The sequence below is a fragment of the Homalodisca vitripennis genome, chromosome 1, assembly GCF_021130785.1.
Source record: "Homalodisca vitripennis isolate AUS2020 chromosome 1, UT_GWSS_2.1, whole genome shotgun sequence".
NCBI lineage: Eukaryota > Metazoa > Arthropoda > Insecta > Hemiptera > Cicadellidae > Homalodisca > Homalodisca vitripennis.
In genome coordinates, this window is record NC_060207.1 from 143,712,716 (window position 1) to 143,739,593 (window position 26,878).

Consider the following 26,878-nt stretch of genomic DNA (forward strand, 5'->3'; position numbering starts at 1 on the left):
AAGATCCGCAATGCCACTTCCACGTTCGGAAAAAGAGATTCAAGTTTTAGGGTTTTTACATGTTTCAATAGCCTGTAGGCTTTAGTCCCGGTCGGTTTGACTTTCTTCTTTTCCTCCATTCTGTCTGACAGTACATTTTCCTCTTCATAGAATGTATTATCATCTTTTAAAAATTTTTGAAGATACAAACACTCATCTGGAAATGAATCATCTAGGTCTGTTGAATATTCATTCATTAGCTTTGTTGCCTTTTCCTTCAAGATTGAACTCTCAATTTTATTCAAATTCCATAAAAAGTTGAAGGAGTCTCGTAGTGTGACATAAATTGATTTTCTCCTTGTTAGTTGCCCTAGGAGTGTATCAATTGCTTTGTAGTAACAATTTATCAGGAATGATTTCCGCGCCCATCAAACTCTCAGTGTGCCCCTCTTTGCTTTCTCCAAAAGGGATTTTTGGTTTCTTTTTCCTTGTATTGTCTTGTTTGTACTCTTGAGAATTGCACATAAGCTTTGCCTCACTTTCAAAGTTAGAAAATTGTTCCTCATTTCTTAATGAACTTAGAAAAGACTCTAGGAGCTCGTACGAAAGTGCTGTCTGATCTAAGTCTCCATCTTCAGATTGAAGTCGTACACTGATTTCATGAAACTTCATGAGTACTTTATTCCAAAAACAAATCATCATGGTCATTTCCAAAGACTGGAGCTTCTCTATCAGTTGTTTGGCTTCAAGTCGTACGTCTTTTTTATTTTCTTCGTTTTGAAGTGATGTCTTGTAACGCTGCGATTATTTGTTTATATGACTTGTGCATGGCTTTACTGGCATCTGCTCTTGCACTCCAGCGAGTTTTCGAAAGGGTCTTGACTGTCAAACATTCTTTGTCATATTGCGACAAGAGAATTTCCCATCTGTGTGTAGATGAATGGAAAAAGTTGTACATTTGCTGTGCCAGGGCAAAATATTCAACAGAACTACTACTACTTTCTGCAAGCGGTCGAAACCTACTAGCTGTAACGAATGAGCTGCGCAAGGAACGTAGTGAGCAAGAGGATTTTGCTCTTTGATTCGATTTTGAGAAGCCCCTTGTAACACCCAGACATGTTACTTGCATTGTTCGTAACTCTGACCTCTACAGTCACTGATATTTAAGTTCAAACTTTCAAGAGTATTTATCACAGCCTTCTCCATATCTTCCCCCTTTATGGCCACAATTTGGGGATGAACGTTATGAAACCGCTCATTAGGTGACCCGTCAGGTGCTACAAAACGAATGACAAAAGTCAATTGATCCACATTGGAAACATCTGGAGTAGAGTCGACAATAATCGAAAAATACTTAGAATTCTTGATATCTGACGTGATTTTGGATTTAACATTGTCAGCTAAACAGAGTAATAAACTCGTTAACGATCGTGGAAGATAAGTATGAGGGCACTCCTTTACCTTTATTTCCTAAACGAGCAACATGGTCAGCTATGAAAGGATTCAAACTTGCACAAAAGCTCGATACAGCCAAGGAAATTACCATTACTGGTTGACCCCAAAATTTCATTTTCACCATAAAAACGGAAGCCCTCGAGAAGTTAAATACTTAAACTACTTCAACAACTCTTGACAATACATCTCTCCAATACTTCAACTTCTACTTGATGCTGCTTCAAGTAGTTTTGCATCAATTCTCTGAGGTGCATTCATCCGGGTCAAATATTTGTTCACACATTCTCTGTGCTCTAGACTATTATCATGTTCTTGAATTTTGTGTGTGAATTTTTTTCCAATCATTAAAGCCGCATGTAGCTAAGGCAGTCGTCCCCCCATAGAGCTTACAAGGAGCACAGTATACATAGCCAGTTGATTTGGAATAAACTAAATGAGTTCTTTTTACAATCTCTCCATTTACAAGTTTTTTGAAAAAACAAGCTTTGTTCAAATAACGGTTTTGGTCAGAATACTGCCGCTTTGATTGGGGAAAAATCCCCACTGTCATTTTGATTGATGCTGTGCACTGCAAAGTATTCACGCAATGCCTCATTTACCAGCCATAAAGCGGGATCATCAAGATTTTTTGAATCGGTTACCTCTTTATTTGCTGGTACACAATCTTGCAACTGATGTCCCAAATCTGCTATTTGCTCGGTTGATGGTGGTGAAGGGACGTGTACAGGTGCAATTTCCGTTGTGGTGTCTGAGACATCGGTAGCAGTGGCACTGGCAGGCTGCTGAATCACTTCCACTTCACTATAACACCGCTGTCCTCACTCACAACGTTTCGTTCAGTTCCCGTGACGACCGGCAATGTCTCAAGCAGAACAACTGGGAGTTTCGGGTTTATTGAAAAAATCGTCTAGTCTATGAATTTTATTTAGAAGAGCACTTTCCCGTTCGTTACGCTCCCGGGCCCGTTTACGGTATTCGGAACCACTTGGTTTTTTACTCATAATGTAGCCTACATATGTAAAACAAGCAAACCGCTGCTTCTTCTAATATTTCAGTATCAAACACTCTACTCGACTTACGAATAAATGTCAGTGTTTATAATAACGAGCAATGACACCAATTAATCACAACGAAAGTCCAAATAATTCATAGGCCATAGGCCTAAAACAAACAGTGCAGACGAGGAGACGACTGACTGCAGCTGCAGCTACACTCTGTCACGAGCTCCTCCCGTTTGTGTTCAATGGGGTGATCGTGACAGGCGGAGAGAAAGAGTGGGGGCAGAGCCGAGCAGTACCGATAAATCCCGAACATTCCTGACAAACCCTGTACATGCGGCTGATAGCGACCTCAGTTCGGAACGGTTCTGATTTCTATTATCTTACGAATTAATGAGTCGTTTTATATCCGAACATATCTGCAAAACATAGAAATTATATCGAATTAATTATATTAATATTGAACTTTCTTTATAACTCCAAAGATACTTTACAAAATGTGAGATGGTGCACAACGAATAAAAATGTCATAATCTAGAATAGAATAGAAAAATTATTTATTTTCTTGAAAAATATGTACAATAGTAAAATTATATAAACATCATTTATACCTTAAGCACAAACACAAACATTGCTCCTTAGTTGTAGACACAATTGACATGAGAATAAAAATTAAAACAATGTTACTTTTTATTAAAGAAATATGAACATGTCTTTTTTTATTTTAATACAGCTAGGGTACATCAATAAACAAAATTCAAGAAAACAAAATAGGACCTCAAAAGGCAAGGAACTGCCTGTGGTAGAGGCTCCAACTTTCTTAGAAAAACAAAAGAAAACAACACTCAAGCAAATGAAATTAACAAATTAAATTCAAATACGATAAATCTACCCATTTAAACTAAGCTTTAATAAAACAAATTTGAATAAAAAACACATTATATAATTTTCAATAGTCTAAAGCTAATTCAGTATACATATAAATGCCATAAATTATAAATTATAACCATATCCAGTTATCTTTTTGTGATATTGGAATATATTCAAATTAATAGGACAAAAGCAACATATTATAATGTGGAGTCCTTAATTTGTAGTAAATAAATTAATAATTACTTAACCAAAAACATAATTATAGAAATATGACAAAATCAATGACAACTACCTGACTTAAATACCTAACATAGCACGTGACATAATTAATAAATACATTCAAGTTGAAATTTGCCCCGAATGTTTTTACCACTGTGGGTGTTACAAGCCCCAACACCCCTCTATTTGGACTAAATTTAAGATAATTTTTGTTAGTAATTTTTGTTAGATTCAAAATTTGTCTATAGATTATTAATATCATTCCATAATTTACTAAAATCAACTATTTCCACAAACATGATATACATTTCTCTGTAAAATGTTTTCGCTCCCTGAAATTTGCTGAAATTGGCTATAGCCATTTTAAGCCTATATGTCCATCCAGCTATATGCCTAAACTACAAAATAAACCAGCTAAATGAAAATGTGGTTCCTGTTATTGTAACTCTAGTGGTTACTCTGTGGTTATTTAAAACTCTGGTATTTATACGTTTTAATCTGAAAGCAATTTCATCTTTACAGTACCCATTACAAAATCAATTTCTCCAACTTACCTTTGGAAGTTATTGGCCGTAGATTAACATTACATTTAATGAGAAACACTTCAAATTATTTAGTTTAAATATATATATATATATATAATATATATATATATATATATATATATATATATATGATAAACTAGTGATAAGTCAAGCCAGCGTTTCTACGCCAGGTGCAGGGGTTGCAGTATTGGTTGACTCATATCTCCTTTCTGTGGCATGTCCTTTGATATCTTATCGTATTTTCTTTTGAGAACTTTAGTATTTGAAACACTTTGTTAAGTATTCATATTTTAATAACCTCAAATTATTACGATCAAGTTTTAACTTATAGCAATAGCAATATATTTTCTCTGTCTGTTTGTTGGATATATAGAGAATGAGAAATAAGCTATAGACTTGAAATTGTGCATGCAACTTCGACCAAGCCTGATAAGTGTCATTTTGTGTCGTCTGGCGTACGCGAATTATAATGCTGATCTGATCTATAGTACATGGAAATTATCGAATAATTTCTAACTGATAGTAATGTAACCTACAAATTATATTTATTTGATTAAGGCAGTTGGAAAATGCAATGAACCAAATATAATGTTACGAAACAATTTTATTGGTTTACATTTTAATACGAAAGATGCAATTAAAAAAACTCAACATAATTGTTGATTTTGTGTTTGGAGACCCTGAAGATAAATTCTTTAACTACTATGCTAAGTAGGGCTCTTTTTAATCCTCCTGGATGTTTAATCCACCCTCGAATGTTTTATAGCTACGCCACTGAATGTAACGAAGTTACTTTGTTACATTAGACTTCCTTACGTCTTTTTTGGTATTTCGATACTCCGTTGTATTGTTTATTTGTATGTAGACAAGAGTAATTGCCTGCCATTAATTACGTTGTAAAATCACGGTTCAATGAAATAAATTTAATTGCGCTGCATCCTGCAGCATCCAGCTTTGAAAATGTAATATATATTATTACATTTATACATATACATACATATACATATTACACACCAGGCTCTATTAAATTCAGAGGAGTACAGAGACGAGAACGCGCGGACTGCTTATTCCACTATTCTAATACGCGGGCTATCTCTAGTTGGCAGGAGGGGCCCCTCCATCCCCACTTTTTCTCTCCGCCTGTCACGATCACCCATTGAACACAAACGGGAGGAGCTCGTCACTCTGTCTCTATCTGTCAGAGAGCGTCAGTGCGGCGGCTGGCGGCGCCCCTCGCGCGAAGCAAAATTTCCCCTTTTAGTTTCCCTACCGTTACGATAATTACTATGCGTTGTCACTAATCGCTATTAATTAATTTCTTTTTCTACTTAATAGTTATTTTTAAGTAAATGGAGTAAATCTAAGGTTCTAGGTGGATGTGTAAATAATGTACAAAAATGTATAGTGAAGTTTTAGACCATACCATTTTATTTACTACATATAAAAAGCACTTCATCTTGAAATCCGAAGCGCCCCCCTAAAATCGTCACGGTCTCGCGCCCTAGGCTGCAGCCTACTTAGCCTACTGGTTAATCGGGGCCCTGCAAATTGCCAGTATAAGACCGTAAGCCTAAGTGATAATAAGTTTCAACCATACCACGTATTTATACACCGGTATTTTAATCTATCTTATAATGGGTTAATTAATGCTGAAAAGCAGTTGGTTAAAACAATAAATTTTACTATTAAAAAACCAATAAACAATTGACTCTGGTAAAGTGGTCAATCTGACTATCAAGTCTTTTCTACAAACAGTTTTGTTTTGATGAGTAACTTCAGTTTAATAGTCTTTGATTTTTGGAAAGGGAAAGATATTAAATTAATGATTGTAAAAAATACATTGCTTTGATTGCAGACAGTACTTACAATATATAGTTGAAGGCGATGTTCTTGATGATGTGTGCGTTCTGCAGTACAAGCTGCACATTCTCCGGGCAATCAGTACAGACGTGGTACCAGAACATGAGGAGAGCCTGCTTGTTGTGGTGGACTGGGATACCAGGCTCTGACAGCTTAGGGTGGAACAACTGCCACAGATCTAGCAGGTAGGGGCCAAACTGTAAGAGGAAGGAGTTCATCATTCTCATAACGAATCACTCAGCAAAGGAGGAATTTTCTCACTTAACACGAAAATGAATAGGGCAAAGTTTAAAAGAATTTTCAAGTTACATCTTTTCAAACATTTTAGTTAATGTGGAAAACAGAAACATAACATACTATAATGACATCCCAGATCAAGGTCATAATAATTGTTTGTCTACACATTTTTATGATAGTCGTTGTATCCAGAGTTATCAATTACTTTTAAAAGTTTGATGATTTGTCTACATAATCATCTTCATAACAACACTAGTACCATATTGTTGGCATAAGCCTCTTCTTCATCACAACACAACAAGCATACCATACAATTTGGCATATTGCTTTCCTATGATAAGTTAATACCCTGTTTTATTGTGTGTTTTATTTCTGTTTTGCATGTTTTATTGTATTGTGTGTTTGGTTGTTTGGATTTAGTCAAACAAAAGTAGTGTAGGTTATACCTGAAAGTGTCATCTGTTTTATAGATGTGCTATATTATTATGAAACGTTTGTGACAATAAAGATTTATTATTATTATTACCATAAGTTACGGATAAAATGACAATTTTATCAGCTGATTATTTTTATTATCAATGACCTAAGGAGTCAGCAAACTAGAAAAGTGGAGGTTATACAAATGTAATATATTATCTGATGATATTAACAAGAGAATATAATGGAATATAGTCAACGAGCTATTGGTTGGTAGTTATATTCATTTCAATTTTTTATTATTATTATTAAAATTATCAACTAACAACATGCAAAATTAAGCGTTTTCCATGTGTTGCCTTCCTTTTTCTGCTCACCATGAGTTTCTCAGTGCGGGAGATGGCGAAGTAGTTGAGCAGTGCGAAGTAGGCAGAGAGCTTGCTGGAGCCGTGTTGAGTTATCTCGGTGTACTGTCTGGCGACTTTGAGTAGCCGCAGCAGCACTGTGTAGACCTGGTGTAGTACAGCTTGGGCCTCAGGAGTGAGAATTACCTCTTTGTGTGGGCGAGCTGTGCGGTAACACTGGCGGAACTGTGTACTGGGCACCAGTGCCACTAGCAGATATGCTGCCGCTGTCACATCATCAGGACAAATCAGTGTTCAGTTGCAACTGACTATATAACAATATAAATATGAGTAGGGATGGGGTTGGGTTGTTGGTCTATGTGGTGTGTACGTGATTTGCGATAAGAGTGCTGGACAGAGAGGTGAAGGGGAGTAGTGATAATACGATGTATATGTGCTTGTTGATCTGATCTACAAAACACCTTTACAACAGTAATGATATTCACTGCTTGGAATAAAGAACTATGTTTTATCATTTTTCATCATTTAGAATTTCGTCATTCAAATGTTTGTGTAGTGAGATTATTAATAATAGGGGGCCAATAAAAACCAATTTAGATTCAGATTTCAATACCAAATAATTTAAGACTTAACAATAAATGCAGTAAGGTAGTGGGAAAACCCAGCAGGGATCACTTCTGGCTGGTTTATACCTTCCAGTTGAACCTACCACTGGACACAGCAAAAACCGATGTGTCACTTAAATATGGGCAACATTATGAATGCCCTGTAGCGGCACATCACTAACCGCAAATGTTGAGATTCTGGGGTTCAAGGGCAATTCAATAGGTCTACTCTACAGCATGAGATGACTGTTGAATTGGTGGGGTTTGTCCCCTAAACTCTCAACAAGGGTATGCCACCCCTTGCCTGCCTACTTTGACTGGAGAGGCTGGTCCACAGCTAAGAAACGCTGTAGAAACTACACAGGCAATACAAAACAAATATCGGGGAAAACTGAGCTCAAATATTTTGTTTCTTCATGGCAACACATAGCCACTCAACAGCTCTTGGATGATTTTAGAATGGCAGATGTTCCAATCATCCTCCATACAGACCAAATCTAGCACCAAGTAACTATCACTTCTTTTTTCAGCAATGAAGACACGGCTCGTATGCAGGACTTCAACAGTGACGTTGAACTTCACGCCAGTGTTAATTAGTGGTTAGGATCTCAGGTGACAGATTTCTTTAAAGTTGGAATCGAAAAACTTATGGCATACTATGATAAGTGCTTCAATTTGAATGGAGATTACATTGAAGAATAGCCAAAGAATGTTGCTTTCAAATGTATATAATGAAGGTTTTTTTCTCTAACTTCTGAAAATTGTTAAAATTTCAAAATGTCTGTTAATTTTTGGACAGCCCTCGTATATGTTTAATGCAAATCTCGCATGTTCTTTTATTGTTGCCATCAATGTTATTTTTAACGGAAATTTGTTACATGATGTAACTACTTGAATGCAAATGAGAAAACACTTTTTTAATGCAGTAAAAAGTTAAAGATTAATTTTTCTCTAATCTTTAATAAAAAAAGTACTACACTAAAACAATTATATATATATATATATATCACTTCTTAAATTTTATGATAGAGAGACTCATACCATACTTACCAGAACGAACTCTTTGGTTGTTGTGAGCAAGAAGATAATGTTGTAACCAGTTCTCCAGACCTGTCATGACCCATGCATGCGCAATCTTGTTGCGAGGCACCTGCATTGCTAACCAGTCGAACGCACTCTGCGGAGTCACCTCCATCACTTCCAACATGCGAGCCAACACCAACTCCGTGAAACACGGCAATCCTGGCGGCCCCACATTCGTCACTTCTACCAGTAATGTCAGCAACTTGAAGAACGGCTGACACATCTGTTATAAAAACTTGTGAGAGACTTTTGGAAAAATAGACTGTAATGAATAAACAACTAATACTGTAAAGAATTTAAAGTAAGCTACAATAAGTAAGCTTGTAAGCTTTAATACAATTTTAACACATTGAAATAACCATTGAATTCTTACATCAGAAAACTTGTGGATGGCCGAGAAGATCATTGCAACGATGTGACTAGCTAACCTCTCGTTCCAGCGACACAGAGAGAAGATCAGGTTCCTCGTCTGGTGTAGGTTGATACAGTCTTTGATTTGTTGAAATAAGAACGGAAAGCCCTGCAACAGAATAAAAGTACCTGAGAAAGTCTCTTTGAGGACAAGTTACAAACTTTATCAGAGTATGAAATTGGATGACACCAATGTAGAAGGAGGTGATGTTGGTAATGACCAGAAGGGAATTTTGAGGAAGTGGTTTTAAGGGAATTCGGAAAGTTCAGTGAGGAAATAAAGCATTTGATAAGGAATGTTATGGGTTTCATATTGTTTACAAAATATTAAATTATTTGGTTTAAAATTGCATTACATTGTTGAAATTAGTGATGGGCCAATAAAAAAAATCAATTCTGGGCCAAAGTTGTGGTCTCGATTCTAGATTCTGAATAGTATATGAATCACATTGATACTTGATTCTTTACTTATTATAAATAAATAAGTGGGCAGACCACTTCAACGAATATCCGTTGAATGGCAATCGGAGGTATTATGCAATTGGTTAAATCAAGTTCTTATTTAGGAAAAAAAACTCACATTAGTTTTATCTGAACTTAATACGAGGGCTGTTCAGAAAGTAACCTCCGGTCGATTGAAAAAAATACACCAAGTTAAGTAAAAATATTTTAATATATACATCTTACAACTACATCTTTGCACTATTTTTCGACATAGTCTCCATCACGATTGAGGCACTTATCGTATCTCTTCACAAGCTTTGAAATTCCTTCTGCATAAAAATCACCCGCCTGTGCCTTGAGCCAGCCTGTGACCGCATCTTTGAGCTCTTCGTCGTCATCAAACCGCTGGGACCCGAGCCATTTCTTCATATGCATGAAGAGGTGATAGTCGCTTGGCGCCAGATCTGGGCTGTAAGGTGGATGGTTGAAAACGTCCCACTTGAAGGACTTAAGAAGGGCTGTTGTTCTGCAAGCAGAGTGAGGACGGGCGTTATCGTGCAAAAAAACGATACCGGAAGTCAGCATACCACGGCGTTTGTTCTGTATAGCCCGTCGTAATGTTTTTAGTGTTTCACAGTACACGTCTTGATTAATGGTCGTCCCACGTTCCATGAATTCAAACCAACAACACCCCTTTGGCATCCCAAAACACCGTTGCCATCAGTTTTCTGGCAGAAAAATCTTGCCGGGCTTTTTTTGGTTTGGTAGGCGAATCTGAATGTGCCCACATCTTTGATTGTTCTTTTGTCTCAGGGTTTACGTACTTAATCCAGGTTTCGTCACCGGTCACGATTCTGTTTAACAATGGTTCTCCTTTGTCCGCATAACGTGACAGAAAGTCTAATGCAGAGGCCATTCTTTGAGTTTTGTGGTGGTCGGTAAGAATTTTGGGCACCCATCGTGCACATAACTTACGGTAACCCAATCTTGCTGTCACTATCTCGTACAAAAGAGTCTTAGAAATCTGTGGAAAATCAGTAGACAACTCCGCCATTGTGAAACGTCGATTTTCACGAACTTTTGCATCAACTGTCTGAACGAGTTCGTCAGTCACCAAGGATGGTCTACCACTCCTCTCTTCATCATGAACGTTTTCTCGTCCACTTTTAAATAAACGTACCCATTCACGGACAACTCCTTCACTCATAACTTGTGGTCCGTACACGGCACAAAGCTCACGATGAATAGCTGCTGCAGAGTATCCTTTGGCTGTAAAAAACCGTATAACAGCACGCACTTCACATTTGGCGGTATTTTCTATTGCAGCACACATTTCAAACTGCCACAAAAACTAAACTAGCGCAGGTACGATGTTCACTCGACTACAGCTTGATGCCGACTGACCTGCTTAGTGCGTGAATGCACAGATGGCGCGCTACTCCCCTCCACTACCCGCACTGTGACCAACCGGAGGTTACTTTCTGAACAGCCCTCGTATATTGGCTGTGTATAATTTGTATATTACGGAATGGCAAATTATGTGATAATAGAGCCATCACAATCTGATTAATATTAATTGTAAAAAGCACCCACACAATAGAAAAATAAAAATGTAATAATGCTTCCGAAACAGAATTTATAAATAGCACTAACATATTTTTGTTTGTTTTTAAGACATTTTAGGGCAATATTACTTGTAGTACAAAATGCTTGATTGTATACGTTTATCCTCTGTTATACATTATAATTAAGGTAAAATCTTTTTTATTGTTTGATTAGACAAAATTACTTAGTAAAATTGTGTTATCCACAGAGTTTTGTAAAAGCACTATAATTCGATTTGTATTTTTTTTTTAATTTGTCCTAATATACAAAGTTTGTTTTAACTGAGCAACGTATTAATATTTAAATTAGTCCTACAACTTTACTGTCTTTTTCATTGCTCTTATTAATGTTTGCTTTTAAGGAAACTGGAATTTCTATCTGTTACAATGCTAATAAATTGGTGAATGGCCATGCCAATCCAAAATGTATGTGCCACCACTGATACATATCTGCGCCTAGCCATAAAGGTTTTAAGAGACAATCGGAAAATTACGTACCTTGGTACCAGCAATGACACTGTAGTCCGCTGCTGAGAGGCGAAGATTGTGATCAGGACCTCTCGACTTTTCCACTAATAGGGCAATTAGTGTGATCATCTTGTCCAGAGACTGAGGTTTGTACTTGTCTGTAGGCAGTGGCACCACCTCCTCCTCCTCTTCTTCCTCACTCACAACTTCCACCTGATAATATGCATTGTTTACAGGTTTAATCAGTCATACAAGTATAGTTTTACAACAAATATTATATTGTTTATATGTTTATGGGTGTATTGATTCTTATCACGCACAAATTTAAAAAAATAAAAATGATAAAAATTTGAGCTCAACTTACATAGTCATGACTTTTCTGTCCTAGGTAAAAGTTGACCATGGTGGAAATAGCATGGATGGATATTAGGAACTGACTTTCATCTTCACCCATCTTGCTGAACTCATACAGAAGGGCAAAATATTCAGTCAGGTGTTTCAGGTGAGGTTTGGCTCCATGTTCCATCTAAACAAACACAAGTATAAAGTTAGTTCACTGTACATCAAAACCTACTGAGCATGACATAATTACCATCAAATTATGTAATTACATAGCTCATACGAATTATGTAACAATGTTGAAATCTGATTCAAGGGCCAATGGCTACAAAAATACAAATGCGTTGTTACTGAATGTCATAAGAGTTATCCTATCCATTTAGGAAATTGAAATAAAATAAGCAGTACATTTTACTTATCATTTCTGAATAAAAATATAAAAGATGGCAGACAGTGTAATTAATTATTAATACTGGACAAGTCAGGAGTATACCACACCATGTGTCGCGTAACGTCTTTCCTGAGGTTGTACGAAAAGTTTGTACAAACATTGTATGAAAAAGCATTCTCAGTTTGTGTACGAATTTATTTAATCCATTATTTTCTCACTGTCATCATGTTGGTTACCCCCAAGACCAATGCAAAAATCTTTTCTAACTCTAAGCCAAATCCCATGGAGTGACAAGTACCATCACCACTATCCAATGTTGCTTATGTATAAATGAAGCTTCATGTAAAATTTCAAGTCCATAAGTCCGTTCGTTCTTCAGACGGACAGAAATAAAGTAAAATTTGTCCAACCTCTTGAATGATGAGTTTCACCAAGGCTCTGCCGATAAATATTTCAATTTATTTTATTTTAATTGCACCACTTTATCTTGTATACTTTGAAACAAAATTATTAGTCACTCTAGAATAGTATTAAAAAAATTACATTTTGAACATATGTTGTGATTTTTCCTATATTGTAAAATGCCATAATACAAAGGTGTGAGGTGTGCCATAATACAAGCAATGTTAGCCATAACAAATGCTTGAAATGCTAAACCTAATTTCTTACTGAGCAAAATTTTCAATAAAACATATTATTCAAAAGAATTCAAAGTGGATAACACAGATGAACATCCACAGAGTACTAAAATCAGTAAAACTGAAAAGAGAGAAGCAGTGAGAACAGTACCAGTGACAGCAACATGCGGATGAACATGGTGACACAGCTGAGGTAGCCGATCTTGTCTGGGTCACACTCCTCCATGCCATCATCATCTGAGTCCATCTTGAGAAACAGTTGAGAGTGGTTGGGCCTAAGACAAATCATCTCAAGAGTGATTCAACGATTTCATTTTATCTCCTTCATTTATACAGTCAATATATATATATATATATATATATTATATACAGAATATATATTTATATCATAAAAAAAGATTATATTTTTATCTATATGCAAGCACAGTACATTTAACAGTAAGAGCAAAGTTGACCAACATTAAAGTTTGTGTATATTTTGTATGGTGGAGCTCTTCCGATCCTTGAACGGAAATGGTTAATTCCTAATGGTGTAAATGGAAAAGCCTGTCTTCACGAAAAACATAAGGAAAGGTACCAGGAGCAGATGACAGATTTTCAGACATTTACCATCATGGTATGAATAAAAAACTAAAATACACAGTATATGTCTAAAACTTTGTTGCTCTGTCAAAAATCAATTTTACACAAAGAATACCTGAGCAGCTGTATCACGTGTTGACATAGCCTCTGGAACATCTGCCGCACCATCTGGTTAGGGCATTTGATCAGGATTTGCACAGGCCACCAGTTGTTGTGGGCCATGTGCTGAAGAAACCACTCACAGGCGTTCTGTGACGTGTTAAACTGTTTCGTTAGTAACTCCACCCACTGCACCATTGTTGGCTGCAACAAACATCATTCCATCATGTCAACTACGATAACTGTGAGTGAATGTAATGAATGAACTATCCTCCAGGTCTGTGTGGACAATACACAGAGTAAAGATGTATAATGATGGTGGTATTTTGATGCTGGAATAAAATGTTGCAGAATAATTATAATTCCATCAATAAGAAATGATTACATATTGTTTGTGATTAAAAGTTCAGACATAAATATTGAAAAATACATACTTAGGCCTGCAAAAAATGTAATAGTACATGTATGTATATTTATATGTAGAAAAAAATTATGTCCGAAAATGTAAATTTGATTATGTAAAAACCATTGAATTAAAACCATTGTTTATACATGGGAAATGTTATATTTTCGTTTTATATGCAATTGTTTATACATGTACCAACTTTTTAAGCTCTAGTATATCAAATAAATATTTTGTATATACTTTTTGAGTGACTAGTACAAAGCTTGAAAGATATAAATTTGTTCTTTCATTATACACTTTAAAAGAAAAATTTGTTCTTTCATTATAGTATCAAAAAGGAAATCTCAATTAATATTAATTTACATTTGTGCATCCAACTGCATAATTTTGTACAATGGATACATAAATGTATGTTACCATATCATATTGTTAATAATGCTTTCTTTCTGAACATATTTAACAAGCATGGTTTTTTATTATAGATTATACAACAGACTCTCGATTAAATGCAACTTGATTAACCAAATTTCCCTGCTAATCAATATGATTCTGAAAAAAAAGAAATATTTTAAATATTTTACTCACATAAATTAATAATGACCTCAAAATAAAATGAAGTATAAAACAAAGCAGCACAGTATTATCATGGATATGCAGTGTACTTCTTGCTTAACATGTGGTTTTTCTATAAAAAGGACAATATTGTGTATTATTCCATATTAATCATATTCATATATAATCAAATTATCTCTGTTGTCCCATTAAATTTGGTAACATTTTACTTTGGTAAACCTGATTTATTTTAAAATTTGAAAATGAGTTCACATTTAAAAAGTTATTCAGAAAACAGTAAACATTTCTTTAATATAAATAATACTACTTAGTTACCAACAATTCAAACTCTGTTGGTTAAAGTTAATTAATTTGTCACCTTTTCTTTGGCATGGATGAATGTCTCGATAAAGAAGGTGGTGGAAAGTTGTGCAGCCATCTCAATGACCTCTTGTGGATTATCCAGAGTCTGTGAGACATAACCGCAAATCTGCCACATGAACCTGTGGAGAGACATTATTTCTTAAGAGAATTACATTGGCTATTGTGTTATACTTTAATTCAGAAGCCAAGCCTTTCAGATAAAGAACTGTCAGCTTGACAAATTTTAAAAACTATATTTGTCACAACTAACAAATCCATACTAACTGTACGTAGGTGTGTTCAAAGATATTCTTGTCCCTGAGGAAGTGCATATTGTCCTGCCATATCCAGTCCTCCAGTTCCTTGGACAGTGTGATAGCCTGAGGAGCCGCTGGAGTCTGTGTAACTGCCATATCCTCCTTGGAGCCACCCTCCCCTCCACCACGCTCACTAGGTGTGCGCTCATAGAATAACATATAAGCGCTGTTTGTCTTCTCAAAACTCAGATCCATGAACTTGTCGGTTACCGAATCATATGTTTTGCTCTGAAAAACAAATCCTTAGATACAAATCATTTCTGATAATGAAAGCATTAAAAAATTATAAAAGAGTAGTAGAAATAGTGAAACAATATAGGTAAAAGGTATCAGGTTAATGATGAAACAGGCTCAATATATTTTTGCCATTGAAGTCATGTTAACGCCATAAGAGGCTTAATAAGCAATTCAGTTCTATCTAGATACAATTGATTAATGGTTTTATATTACATATCTGTACAAAATAATAATAGAGTTCATCTGGAAAGTAGAAGGGAAAGCATGGTTTCAGGAAAGATAGATATACGGAAGATGCTCTTATTAATGTTATAGACATGATTTATTCTATCTTGCTTAAATGAAGGTAGAAAATTTACTGATCTTTTCATAGATTTTAAAAAGACCTTTCATTTGGTGGACCACAGTATAAATTTGCAAAATTTATGTGATAAAAGATTGTAACAAATGCTGTTTTTTGCTATGGTACATTAAAGGCTTAATGTGGAGTTATTTGCTAAGGAGGGACTATTAAATATTGAACAGAGGCTAAGAGTCATACAAAATGATTTCATAACAATAATTACAAATAAAAGAATTTAAGGGAGCTCCTTTTCTATTTTCTTTCAGTTACAACATTTTACCATTGTAAATTTGTTTTATATTTCAATTTCTTGGGATTTAAAAAAATTAGAAGTGGTAATTTAGAAACTACAAACCGATAATACTAGCTCTAAAATCAATATAAATTAGCTAGCAAAGATAAATATGTATTTTTCTTGTAAATATCTGTTTCCTGCTAAAAAAAGAATTATTTTTAGAAATTTTATAAATAACTAGTGAAAACATAATTTAATCAAACAACTACTGTATTTTCTGAAAAGCTAAACATGTGTAAATTAACGTTCAATTCAAAATGTCATTAAAAATCAAGTATTTTCTTAGAAAATTCATTATAAAAGGAGTCATTAGGAAACACAGGCTATATAAAAAACATTTTGTAATAAAAAAACTGCTTTTGTTATTAAAATACAATGAAAACACAAAAACAATATACTGTTAACTTTTCTGCTCATAGGTTCAATCTATTTCTTTACAAGAGGGTTTATTATTATTTAAATAAAGTAAAAGCAATCCTTTCCCACCCACCGTCATTTCCCCACCAAAACACTCAGCCGCAATCTGCTTAGGGTCGAAAGGCTTGACCTCAGCATCGTTGAAGAGAAACCACTTATCGCGGGCACGATCGCGGATGAAACTGTAGTAATGACCACCATCTGCCGTGCCTGTGTGTACTGTCACACCAATTAGGTCATATTCATAGCACTCCTCCTCCTCCTTTTCCTTTTCATCCTTATCCTGTTCCTTGCTTTCTTGGTCTTTCTCCTCTGAAAAAATTACAAATATTACTTTTTACTATAGTAATATTTTATGAGTGAATAAATGTACTGTCTAATTTTTTCTAAATATTTCTGTCTGCTTGGAAAGGTTTTGCTTAACTATGGTATATTATCATCTACGAAAAAGAATGATTTTTTTCTGAAGATTTTTAATCTTGTTTATAATACTGTAAGTGACAGTTAAAACTTTGATGTTGATTTAGATCAGATGTAAAATTTACCATTTAACAGTTAGGATCTCATTCTAATGAAAATGTTTGTGGTTATACTCATAATAACGAACTAAGGAACTGGTGCAACAAAATATGGAGTATATTAACATGCATGCTTAATATGTTCACATATTAACACTGTTATTGACCTTGGCTCTCAGAAATTTCAACTATACAACCTTGTACAGCCAATACCATCTAGATCCAGATTTACACCTGGTTTAGCTAAAAATTAAATCAGATCCATATCTGGTGGATAATCTGGTAGTCTAATGTAATCTGTCGTTTGTCTCTCAAATCATGTTTTGCTTTACACAAGTTGTACATTAAACATGAGATAATCTACCTTGGTACTGTTGTGGCATGAGGTGTTTCTCTACATAGCCAGACATGTCCAGCCTAAGTGGAAACGAGAAATGAGTGTTCACCTTCTCCTTCAGCATTGTGACCATGTTAAACGTGTACCTCATCGTGTTGAAGCACAGAATATTGGGTAACTTCTTGAAGCACGCTCTGAAATTTTAAAATAATTTATGAGTAATGTGGTAAATGAATTTAAGGATTGAGTTGAATAATGTTTCACTGTGTGGGTGTGTGAGCAATACATTTATGTAAGATAAATATAATTATGATAAAAACATAACTTCCTTGATTGGTGAAAGTAAATATTTTTGTAGTAACTAGAAAACTATAAAGTAACAGGTTTTCAACAAAATATTGTTTACAATACTTTTGTGTGTGGTTTTTTTGTGTGAAACAACTAAGCTTTTAAACAACATATCCAATTTATATACTTCACACTGAAAATCCCATGTATGAGCATATTTTAAAGTGAAAACAACTTGACTCAAAACGGTAAAATGAAAACTGCAAATTAGCCAAAATAGGCCTACCAGCTTAGGAAAATAAACTGGCCAGTTCTGTGGTTAGTGGATTAGAACAGACGTGAAGAAAAGCACTTTATAATGATGTGAAACATAGGTAATTAAGAAAAACACATATTTAACTTACTATTTCAGGCAATCTAAGCCTACAGATAATTTGCTTTTTAAAATACAAAATTTTAACAATATTTTCAATAAGGTAGAGACTTTGTCACTTTGCTTTAAAGCAAAATAATAAACATCTCTTATTTCCGAGATAAAAATATGTGCTGTATTAATATTACAATTTTAAATAATGTTTTTTTGACAGTGTATGTTTTGAAAGCACAACAGAATTACATACATTTCCCATTGTTATGTGCTACATCAGAAACACAGGTTGAGTGCATCATGTTTTACAGCAGTACATCTCTGTTATATCATGAATATTCATTTATGCATCTCCTGACTTGGAGCTAGAAGTCAAATATACAAGGCACGTCCAGAAAGTAAGTGTACTGGTACTCTTACAGCTGTAGGGAACACTTTTTCGACATGTTGGCAACACTGCCGTGTAGCCTGAATCCTCTCCTTCAAAACGAGACCAATCCGAGGTTAGTGTGTTGAAAACTCTTGACACAATAGCATTTCTCGCGAAAAATGTCGATCATGTCTCCTGCCACGTGGAAAATTCGCACCGTCATTGGGTACCTCGTTGTGAGGGGAAAAGCTCCGGTTGAAATTTGAGGTGAAAACTGTTTAGACTGCCTCTTAGTTTCAGACGTGTAGTGGGCAACCCAAGTTTCATCTCTAGTGACAATAGAATAGAGAAAATTATCACCTTCGAGTTCGTAGCGTTCCAAAAACTCTGGAGCTCTGCACTCAATTCAACTTTTGCTGTTCTCTCAGCTGTTTTGGATCCACCTAGCAGACAATTTCAGATATCCGAGAGTTTCTGTGATTGTTTCGTGTATCAGAGATCTGGAGATTTGCAAAAACATCGCAGAAAGTTCATCTAACGTCAATCTGCGATCGTCACTGATCGCATTTTTTGATAGTCACAGTTGGTCTTCCGCTCCTCTGATCGTCATGCACGGAAGTACGGCCATTTTGAAACTCGTGACACCACTTGTGCACGCTCGTACGATTCATAGCTCCATTACCGTAAACAATTTTCACCTCATTATAAATTCCAACCTGAGCGTGAATTTCGCACTTGGCGGAAGATACGATCAACATTTTTCACGAGAGATGCTACTTTGTCAAGAGTTTTCAATACGCTAACCTCGGATTGGTCTCGTTTTGAAGGGGAGGACTCGGGCTACGCGCCAGTATTGCCAACATGTCAGAAATGTATTCCCTGCAGCTGTGAGAGTACCAGTACACTTACTTTCTGGACGTGCCTCGTATGTTTATAATTTTAATGTATCTATTTTTGTTATTAACATTGACGTGTTTTGTAACAAATCAATACTAAAGTTTTTAGGCCTAAATTTGTTACTAATCAGTATTGACAACGGTATTCCACTTAGTAATGGTGAATAGACCCTATTACAACATTGATCCTATCCATGAGTACAATAACATAATCTCCTTAGACTACAAAACCAGACTTTACACATGCAAAATATTTGTACTTTTGGTAAAAATCAAATTTAATTTAAGGCAACTAATGAAACTCTGTATCTGTATTTATAATGAGCTTGTGTAAACATCTTAAAAAACAAACTATTCCATTATTCACACTCAAGTTGGAAATTTATCCCATGTACCTATATTTAATATGATTACACAATTTGGTTAAACCAATTATTTTCTGAGGCCATCAAAAATAATTGTCTTGAGATTTCATTTTACAATTTTAATTTTAAGCTTATGATGCTTTACATACATATGTAAACAAAAATATGTTTACATATTTAACACAACATGTGTGTAAACATGTTTATATGTTTTATGTTTTAACAAAAATTAAGTTACCAAAACATGGTAGGCTTTTTGCATCTAGTACGCTGTAGACCAACTACTTCATGGTTACTATGGTCTGTGAGTCCATGACAAGAATTTAGGAGTTGCCATACAGTTTAAGTATGGTTTGAAAAGGTCTTGATGTGTCAATCTAGAATACAACACAATGCGAGGTAATATTGCAAAGAAATGTAAGTTCTATTAGTATACGTACAATATTGCCTGCAGTACGTGTATTAAAATTGTGTCACAAAGTAAAAAAAGTGTTACTAACCTCTTCTCAGCCCGAACTTTCTTGCCGCACTGTGAACATGTGTACATGTTATCACCCTCCAGGGTGTCTTTCACAGTGACTTCATCCAAACTCTCATATAGGTTGCGCATGTCTGCCACTTGGCAACGCACTGTGTAGAATTCTTCTAGCGTACGACTAACATGATCACAGTCCTAAAGAAAACGCAAACGGTTCAGTTATTGCCTTTACACTTTTGCTCTACGGCTTAACAATTATTAAAGAACTGAGTAATAGTTCAAAATCAAACTTTTACATTAGAAGCAGGCAGATTGAATCCTTGGACCACCATATCTTGAAGTAAATTTAGATTTGATATTTTTCCCAATAAAAGGTAACTAAATCTCTTATTGACATTTTTTCAAGTTAAAAATACATTTTCATGTCGAGCAAATCAACACAGTATATGTTTTGACATGCATAGTTATGAATTTTTTTATTCTTATTTTTGAAAGCAAGTTTTATCCACTACCGGCTTGCTAGACCTGACGTAGCTTCACCAGAGCCCCGTTAGCCGTCTCTTTGAGCCGTTGCCCGTCCCTCACGACGAGGACGAGGGGTTGGACTTAGAGGGAGGAGAAAGAGGTTTTGAAGACGTGGAAAGAGTATTTTAAGGAACTACTGGAAAGGGAACAGAAAATGAAGAGGAAAAGAAGAGAGATATGACAGAGGAAAACAGAAGATGAAGAGGATTTTAGTATGTGCGAATTGGAAAAAGCGGTTTGTTTAAAGAGATGAAAGAGGGGAAATCTGCGGGAATAGACGAGCTGACGGCTGAGATGATAAAGGCGGCGGGGCCCATTGGGAATTCAATGGTTGTACAGAGTGATGAGAGTGATTTGGAAGGAAAAAGAAGATACCAGAAGACTGGAAAATGGGAATAATAGTGACGATTTTTAAGAAAGGCAATAAGCAAAAAATGCGGAGAATTACAGGGGAATAAACTTTGTTGTGCCATACACAAAAAAATTTATGAAAAAATACTGTTGCAGAAAATTAGACCAGTACTGGAAGAAAACAGGAAGAGAGGAGCAATGTGGTTTTAGGAAAGGTAGGTCAACGGTGGATGCTATTGTTTTTGTGATGAGACAAAGTGTTAGAAAAGAGGTGGGAATACGGAAAAGATACAATGGTAGCGTTTATAGACCTACAGAAGGCATATGATAAGGTACTGAGAGAAAGGATATGGGAGAGTATGAGAAAGAGAAGGATTGCGTGAGGGAATAGTAGAAAAGAATAAAGAACCTGTACGGCATATGTAAAAAACAGGGTAAGAATTGAAGAAAAATATACAGATACTTTTAAAACAGAGAGAGGAGTAAGGCAGGGAAGCATATTGTCACCTTTCCTTTTCAATATTATAATGGATGAAATTATTCTAGAAGTACAAGGAAACAGGAGGAGCAGAAGAACTTAAGACAATTAGCATATGCGGGATGACATAATGTTATGGGAAAATAGGGGAAGAAGAGTTAGAACGAGGAGTTAAACAAATGGGCAAAAGTGGCGAAGAAAATATGGTTTAGAGATGAACATACAAAAATGTAAAGTAATGAAAGTAGAGAGAAGGGATGGAAATAACAAAGACGTGTTAGTTGAAGGAAAAAGACTTGAAAAGGTGAAGGAATTCTGTTATTTAGGAAGTATCATAACAGATAGGGGCACAATAAGAGAAGAGATAGGAAAACAGAATATGGAAGAGTGGAAAGTTTTTCAATATGGTAAAGAAAGATTGTGTGGAGTTGGAACATTGGGAAAGAATCAAAAAGTATTGATGTATAAAATCTTATTTCCAACAATTTTATTATATGGAGCAGAGACGTGGGACGTGGACTAAAAATGATTTAAGCAGATTGCAAGCTGCAGAAATGAGGATTTTTAAGAGGGATAGAGAAGACTACAAGAAGAGATAGAATAAGGAACGAAATAACCAGAGAAAGATTGAAGGTTAGTTTCACTGCAAGAGACAATGGAAGGAAGAAGAATACAGTGGATGGGGGCATGTGAAGAGGATGGGAGATAATAGAATGCCTAGAATAGCACTGGAGAAGAAGGAGGAAGGAGGAAGAAGACCAAGAGGAAGACGAGAGGAAGATGGGAGGACCAAGTGTGGGAAAGGACATAGAGAGAAGGGGACTACAGAAAATACAGGTGGATGAAGAGGAGACATGGAACGATAGACTAAAGTGGAGGAGGCTGTGTACGACGACCCGTGAGAACGGAAACGTCTAACGATGATGATGATGATGAGTTATGAATTTCAGCATTACACTATTTTTAATATAATAAATAAATGCATCATACTCATTTACCAAATGTACGAATTATAACATAAATAAAATCATAAGGTAGATTACTATTTTACTATGTTATATTATGTAACTTTATAAACATTAAGCTGAAAGAATATAAATGAGCCAGTTTTTATAATAATAATAATGTCTTAAATTATTTTAAATACAATGTATTAAATTATATCAATGTTTCAGACACAATTTTATATAGTATAAAGACAAGCAGCTCCAATTACATGAATGTTCAAATCAACAAGTAAATATTTATGGTATTTAATTAACTCATAATTTTATCAAAATACAAAATTATATAGATATAAAAATATCTGATTATACAGATCTAAAATTTAAGAAGTAATTTAAATTAAAATCTGAATTTTTTTTCTCAATCCACCTAAAAAAATTTTAAATTTAAAAGCATCATTAATGCATTAATGTATTACCAGTAACTGATTCTATTGATATGCTGTGTTTTACATGTTTCCTGAATTTATTGTTTCATTTAAATAAAAAGTGTTAGTTTCAAATAGCTAATGTTTGCAAAAGCTAATGTATATTCTGTCAGTTATGCCGTTCTGTGATAAAAGTTTTTATTTGGGTGTGGATAAGTAACCAAATAACTGATATACGAAATATTTTTTTAGTCCTAAATTTCGAACTTAGCGTGATGGGCGGCGCCCGTCATTGGTAATTAAGGCGATGCCAACTAATTGATGGACAATATACATCAATAGTAGCCGATGGATTAAAAAAAGTGATTAGAAATATATGAGTAGCATAATTACATTACCCAGCAGGGATCACTTCTGGCTGGTTTATACCTTCCACTGAGCACAGCAAAAACCGATGTCTAACTTAAATCTGGGCAACCTTATGGATGACCAGGAATGGCACATCATTAATTGTAAACGTTGAGATTCTCGGGTGTAAGGGTAATTCGATAGGTCTAGTCTACTGTGGGAGATGACTGTTGGAGTTAGTGGGGATCGTTCCCTAAGTATCAGAGGTTCTTGCTAGCCTCAACTAGGGTGTGCCACCCCCAGCCTGCTTTTACTGGAGAGGATGATTCAGAGCTGGTCTCCCCTTATTCTGGGGAGACATAATTTAAATTATATTTTCAAAAGTGAAAGAGCAAATGACTTACCAAAGATACCACATTGTTACTGATGACTCCACCAAACAAAGTTTTGACTAGCTTTTTCAGTTCCGGCGTCATTTCTTCCAGTTTAGAGACTAGATCGATGAAGAACTCCGCCATATCCTTCTGCTCGCCTGTGTTGAGAGGCTGGTGGTCCATCGTGTACACTTTACAGAAACTGCGAGGGTTGTATGCTTTCCTTTCACTCTCCTGAAATTAAGGGTACAATGAGTCAAACTACTCTTATCTCTTACACCAGAAAAGATACAATTTTTCAAATACACCATATTCTATTGCATAACCTTTATTTGGTCTTTAAAGAATTTTTACCAAGAATAATGATCAGAAACAAAAACAATTAAATGTTTAAGCCTCCCGAGTTCAACCATGTCAGTTTCAATGTGAACTGGTTTAATTTTTTAATATATTAACTTTTGTGAGATCTGAAATTTTTTTCTTAAAGACATTTCAGGGAACTTCAGCCTTACTCCTGGCTACAGATGTAAATTAAAAATTACCAATAAGAAATAAAGGGCAGAGAAGTAAAGAGGTTAAACCCCATTTTTGTATATAAAATAGAAAAAAATTGGCTTGCAATTGTTGCAACAAGTACAGTTTTTTTTAACATGCTAAAACTGTACTCTTGTTTATTAAATAACGAAGAACACTAATACTTTATTAGAACATTTACTGATTTGAATTGGATTTTCAAAGAGTTCGACAAAGTGGTCCTTACCTCCTGTATATTTTTAATTCTTGTAATGCTTAAGGCTTAAATATGCTATGGCTGATGTAGGAATTCAGGCCGTGAACAAATAGGTTACTACATTTAGCTGCTACTAATGGCTATTGGCCGAATGGCTACTTCAGAGAAGAATTGATTGAAACGAAATGATCCCAACTTTAGCACATTAAAACCTAAATAATGTAGTGAATGAAGATTATTGGAGCATTGGAAAGATATTAATTTATTATCACTCGTAAATTATTACACATTTTCCAATATCAATTTGATTTCTGCAAATATAAAATTTATAATGGAAATTATGTATATTGGAAAAACTTACTAGTGATAATAAGTGTAGTGAATGTTACATCATGTAAGCCCAGAGGTTGAAGTTATAAACTGAAAGGATAGATGGATACTTGTAGTTTTCTGGTTCATTGCCAGTGATGATTCAGAGTAGACAATAAGGTAATCTAGTGTGTATCAAGACCAGGATGTATTGCAAAAATATTTAGGGTTTATTTGTACAGATACACAGACACAGTGATGGTGAAAGTATGAGTGAAAATAAAATCTCTAATGTAAACACACACAACCTTATGTCCAGTTAAATGTGGTAGACGTTTTGCAGATAAACATTGTTAAATAAAGGTTTAGATTTAGATAATTTAATTGTACTCCATGTCAAAAATAATTATATTGTTCACAGGGAACAATTTTGTACAGATAATAAAATACTTGATCTTTTTAAATTTAATCACAGGAATAGAATTTGGATTATGTTTTGTAACAGTAAGTTTCATGTGTAAAATAAATGACATTGAAATATTTCTTGAAAATGAAGGGAAATATATATCTCTTATTTGTTTTAATAAATACTGGCTAAATGAATTAAATATTGAAATTGTGAAAAAGTGAAAGGGGTATAAACTTGAATCTTACTTTGTAAGAAAAACAAACATTAGAGGTGGATCATGCATCTTAGTCAAAACTGGTATTAATTTTGAAGTAAACATTAATCTTTTATATTTTTCAATGATGACTTTCAGTTTGAAGGCTGCTTCATAAATTTAATTGATCATAATATTACAATAACATCTATTTATAGAACTCCACCTCCAGTTAACTACGGTTCATCAAATTCCACATATAAAATAAAAAATGAAGTACACAATTGGTTGGATTTAGTTAGCAAACATAAAAATAACAGAGTATTGGTAGCTTTTTTCAAGGTAAGACTTCACCATGTGTTTTCATGGTAGTTCTTTAGTCGACCATCAGAGTGTAGTAGCAAATAAACAGCAATACTGTAGATTTGTAGTACTTTAAATAAACACTACTAGAGGCCAATGTGTATGATATTACAGCTGCCAGTCTGTTGGGTAAGCAGCTGTTTGGCACTTGATAACAGGGTGTGGCAGTTAAAGTCTTAAGGCCGTTTCACACCGCGGTCACACTATGTCACGTTACGTAACGAGACAGATGTCGCGTGACAGACGTACAGTTCACACCGCCACCGACGTCTGTCAGATACTGGGACATTGTTTCTGCTCTGTCAGTCGGTTTAGTTGAAGCAGGTAACATGGCAAGTGGTTCGTGGTGCGATAGCACGTTTACTAAAAATGTGCCTTGGTTGGATGACGGCGATAGTAGTTCGAATAGTGAAGAGGAACTCATGCTGTTGTATTCGGTTACAAACCGAACGCACTGGGTGCACCCTATCAACCACTAGAACTGCTTACTATTTTGTTCCAGTTGCTCTGCTATTTCACCCCATGCTGTGTCCTTTAAATTGCTGGCTCTATACTCCTCCAAATCTGTATTCCACAGCAGTGGACGCGTTCTGACGGCATCAATTAACTGTTTCATAATAAATAACAAAAATAGCAATCCAACTTCTTGTAAAGAGTTACAGCACGAAACTGTGCGACAGTCTGGTCATGCGCGCGGCGGGGTAGCGAGCCAGTGCGCATGCGCAAGGCGACAGACGTCAACAGATGTTTCGAAAAGATCGCTCTTGGAGCGATTCCGCAGATTCGTCTGTTGACGTCTGTGAGGTCGGTGTGAATTACACCATTTAAATCTATGGAAACAGATATTTTGTAAAATCTGTCACGTTACGTAACGTGACACAGTGTGACCGCGGTGTGAAACGACCTTTAGTCTTTCCTGTATCCTGTTTTCTGGTAGGTTATTGAAATACTGTGATTCTTTATAGGTTAGCTTCCTTCTAGATAAGCTGAGGTTATGTGAGAAGTGAGAAAGCTATGACATTTCTGGTTGTTGTGATGAATGCTAAAAACTTCACTGATTAACACGTTCGCTGCTAAAAATCCCTATATAGAGTTCCGTATATGCTGAAATTTTTTAAATATATTTTTACTTACTTTTGGATGAAATATAATAGAAATATATGAAAATTACTCATTAGTCACAAAAATGATCACTCTCTACCATTTTGGGCAAGCGGTAACTGTGGTTACCGCTAGTTTCTGAGGACAGTCTTCCTTGCCAGCTG

General features: G+C 35.2%; 1 protein-coding gene across 2 annotated transcripts in view; it reads right to left on the reverse strand.

Moving 5' to 3' along the window:
* LOC124372737 (ubiquitin carboxyl-terminal hydrolase 34) overlaps positions 1-26,878 on the reverse strand; it is a 145,936-nt gene that overhangs the window by 38,683 nt on the left and 80,375 nt on the right. For both annotated transcript variants that reach the window (XM_046831156.1, XM_046831150.1), the window contains exons 33-46: positions 23,640-23,843; positions 20,184-20,356; positions 17,425-17,591; positions 16,616-16,854; positions 15,219-15,478; positions 14,950-15,073; positions 13,629-13,816; positions 13,083-13,206; positions 11,928-12,089; positions 11,594-11,776; positions 9,010-9,156; positions 8,604-8,859; positions 6,961-7,214; positions 5,936-6,126 (exon numbers count right to left, since the gene is read on the reverse strand). In XM_046831156.1, the coding sequence (XP_046687112.1) occupies positions 5,936-6,126; positions 6,961-7,214; positions 8,604-8,859; positions 9,010-9,156; positions 11,594-11,776; positions 11,928-12,089; positions 13,083-13,206; positions 13,629-13,816; positions 14,950-15,073; positions 15,219-15,478; positions 16,616-16,854; positions 17,425-17,591; positions 20,184-20,356; positions 23,640-23,843 (2,672 nt within the window). The remainder of the gene's footprint in view (positions 1-5,935; positions 6,127-6,960; positions 7,215-8,603; positions 8,860-9,009; positions 9,157-11,593; positions 11,777-11,927; positions 12,090-13,082; positions 13,207-13,628; positions 13,817-14,949; positions 15,074-15,218; positions 15,479-16,615; positions 16,855-17,424; positions 17,592-20,183; positions 20,357-23,639; positions 23,844-26,878) is intronic.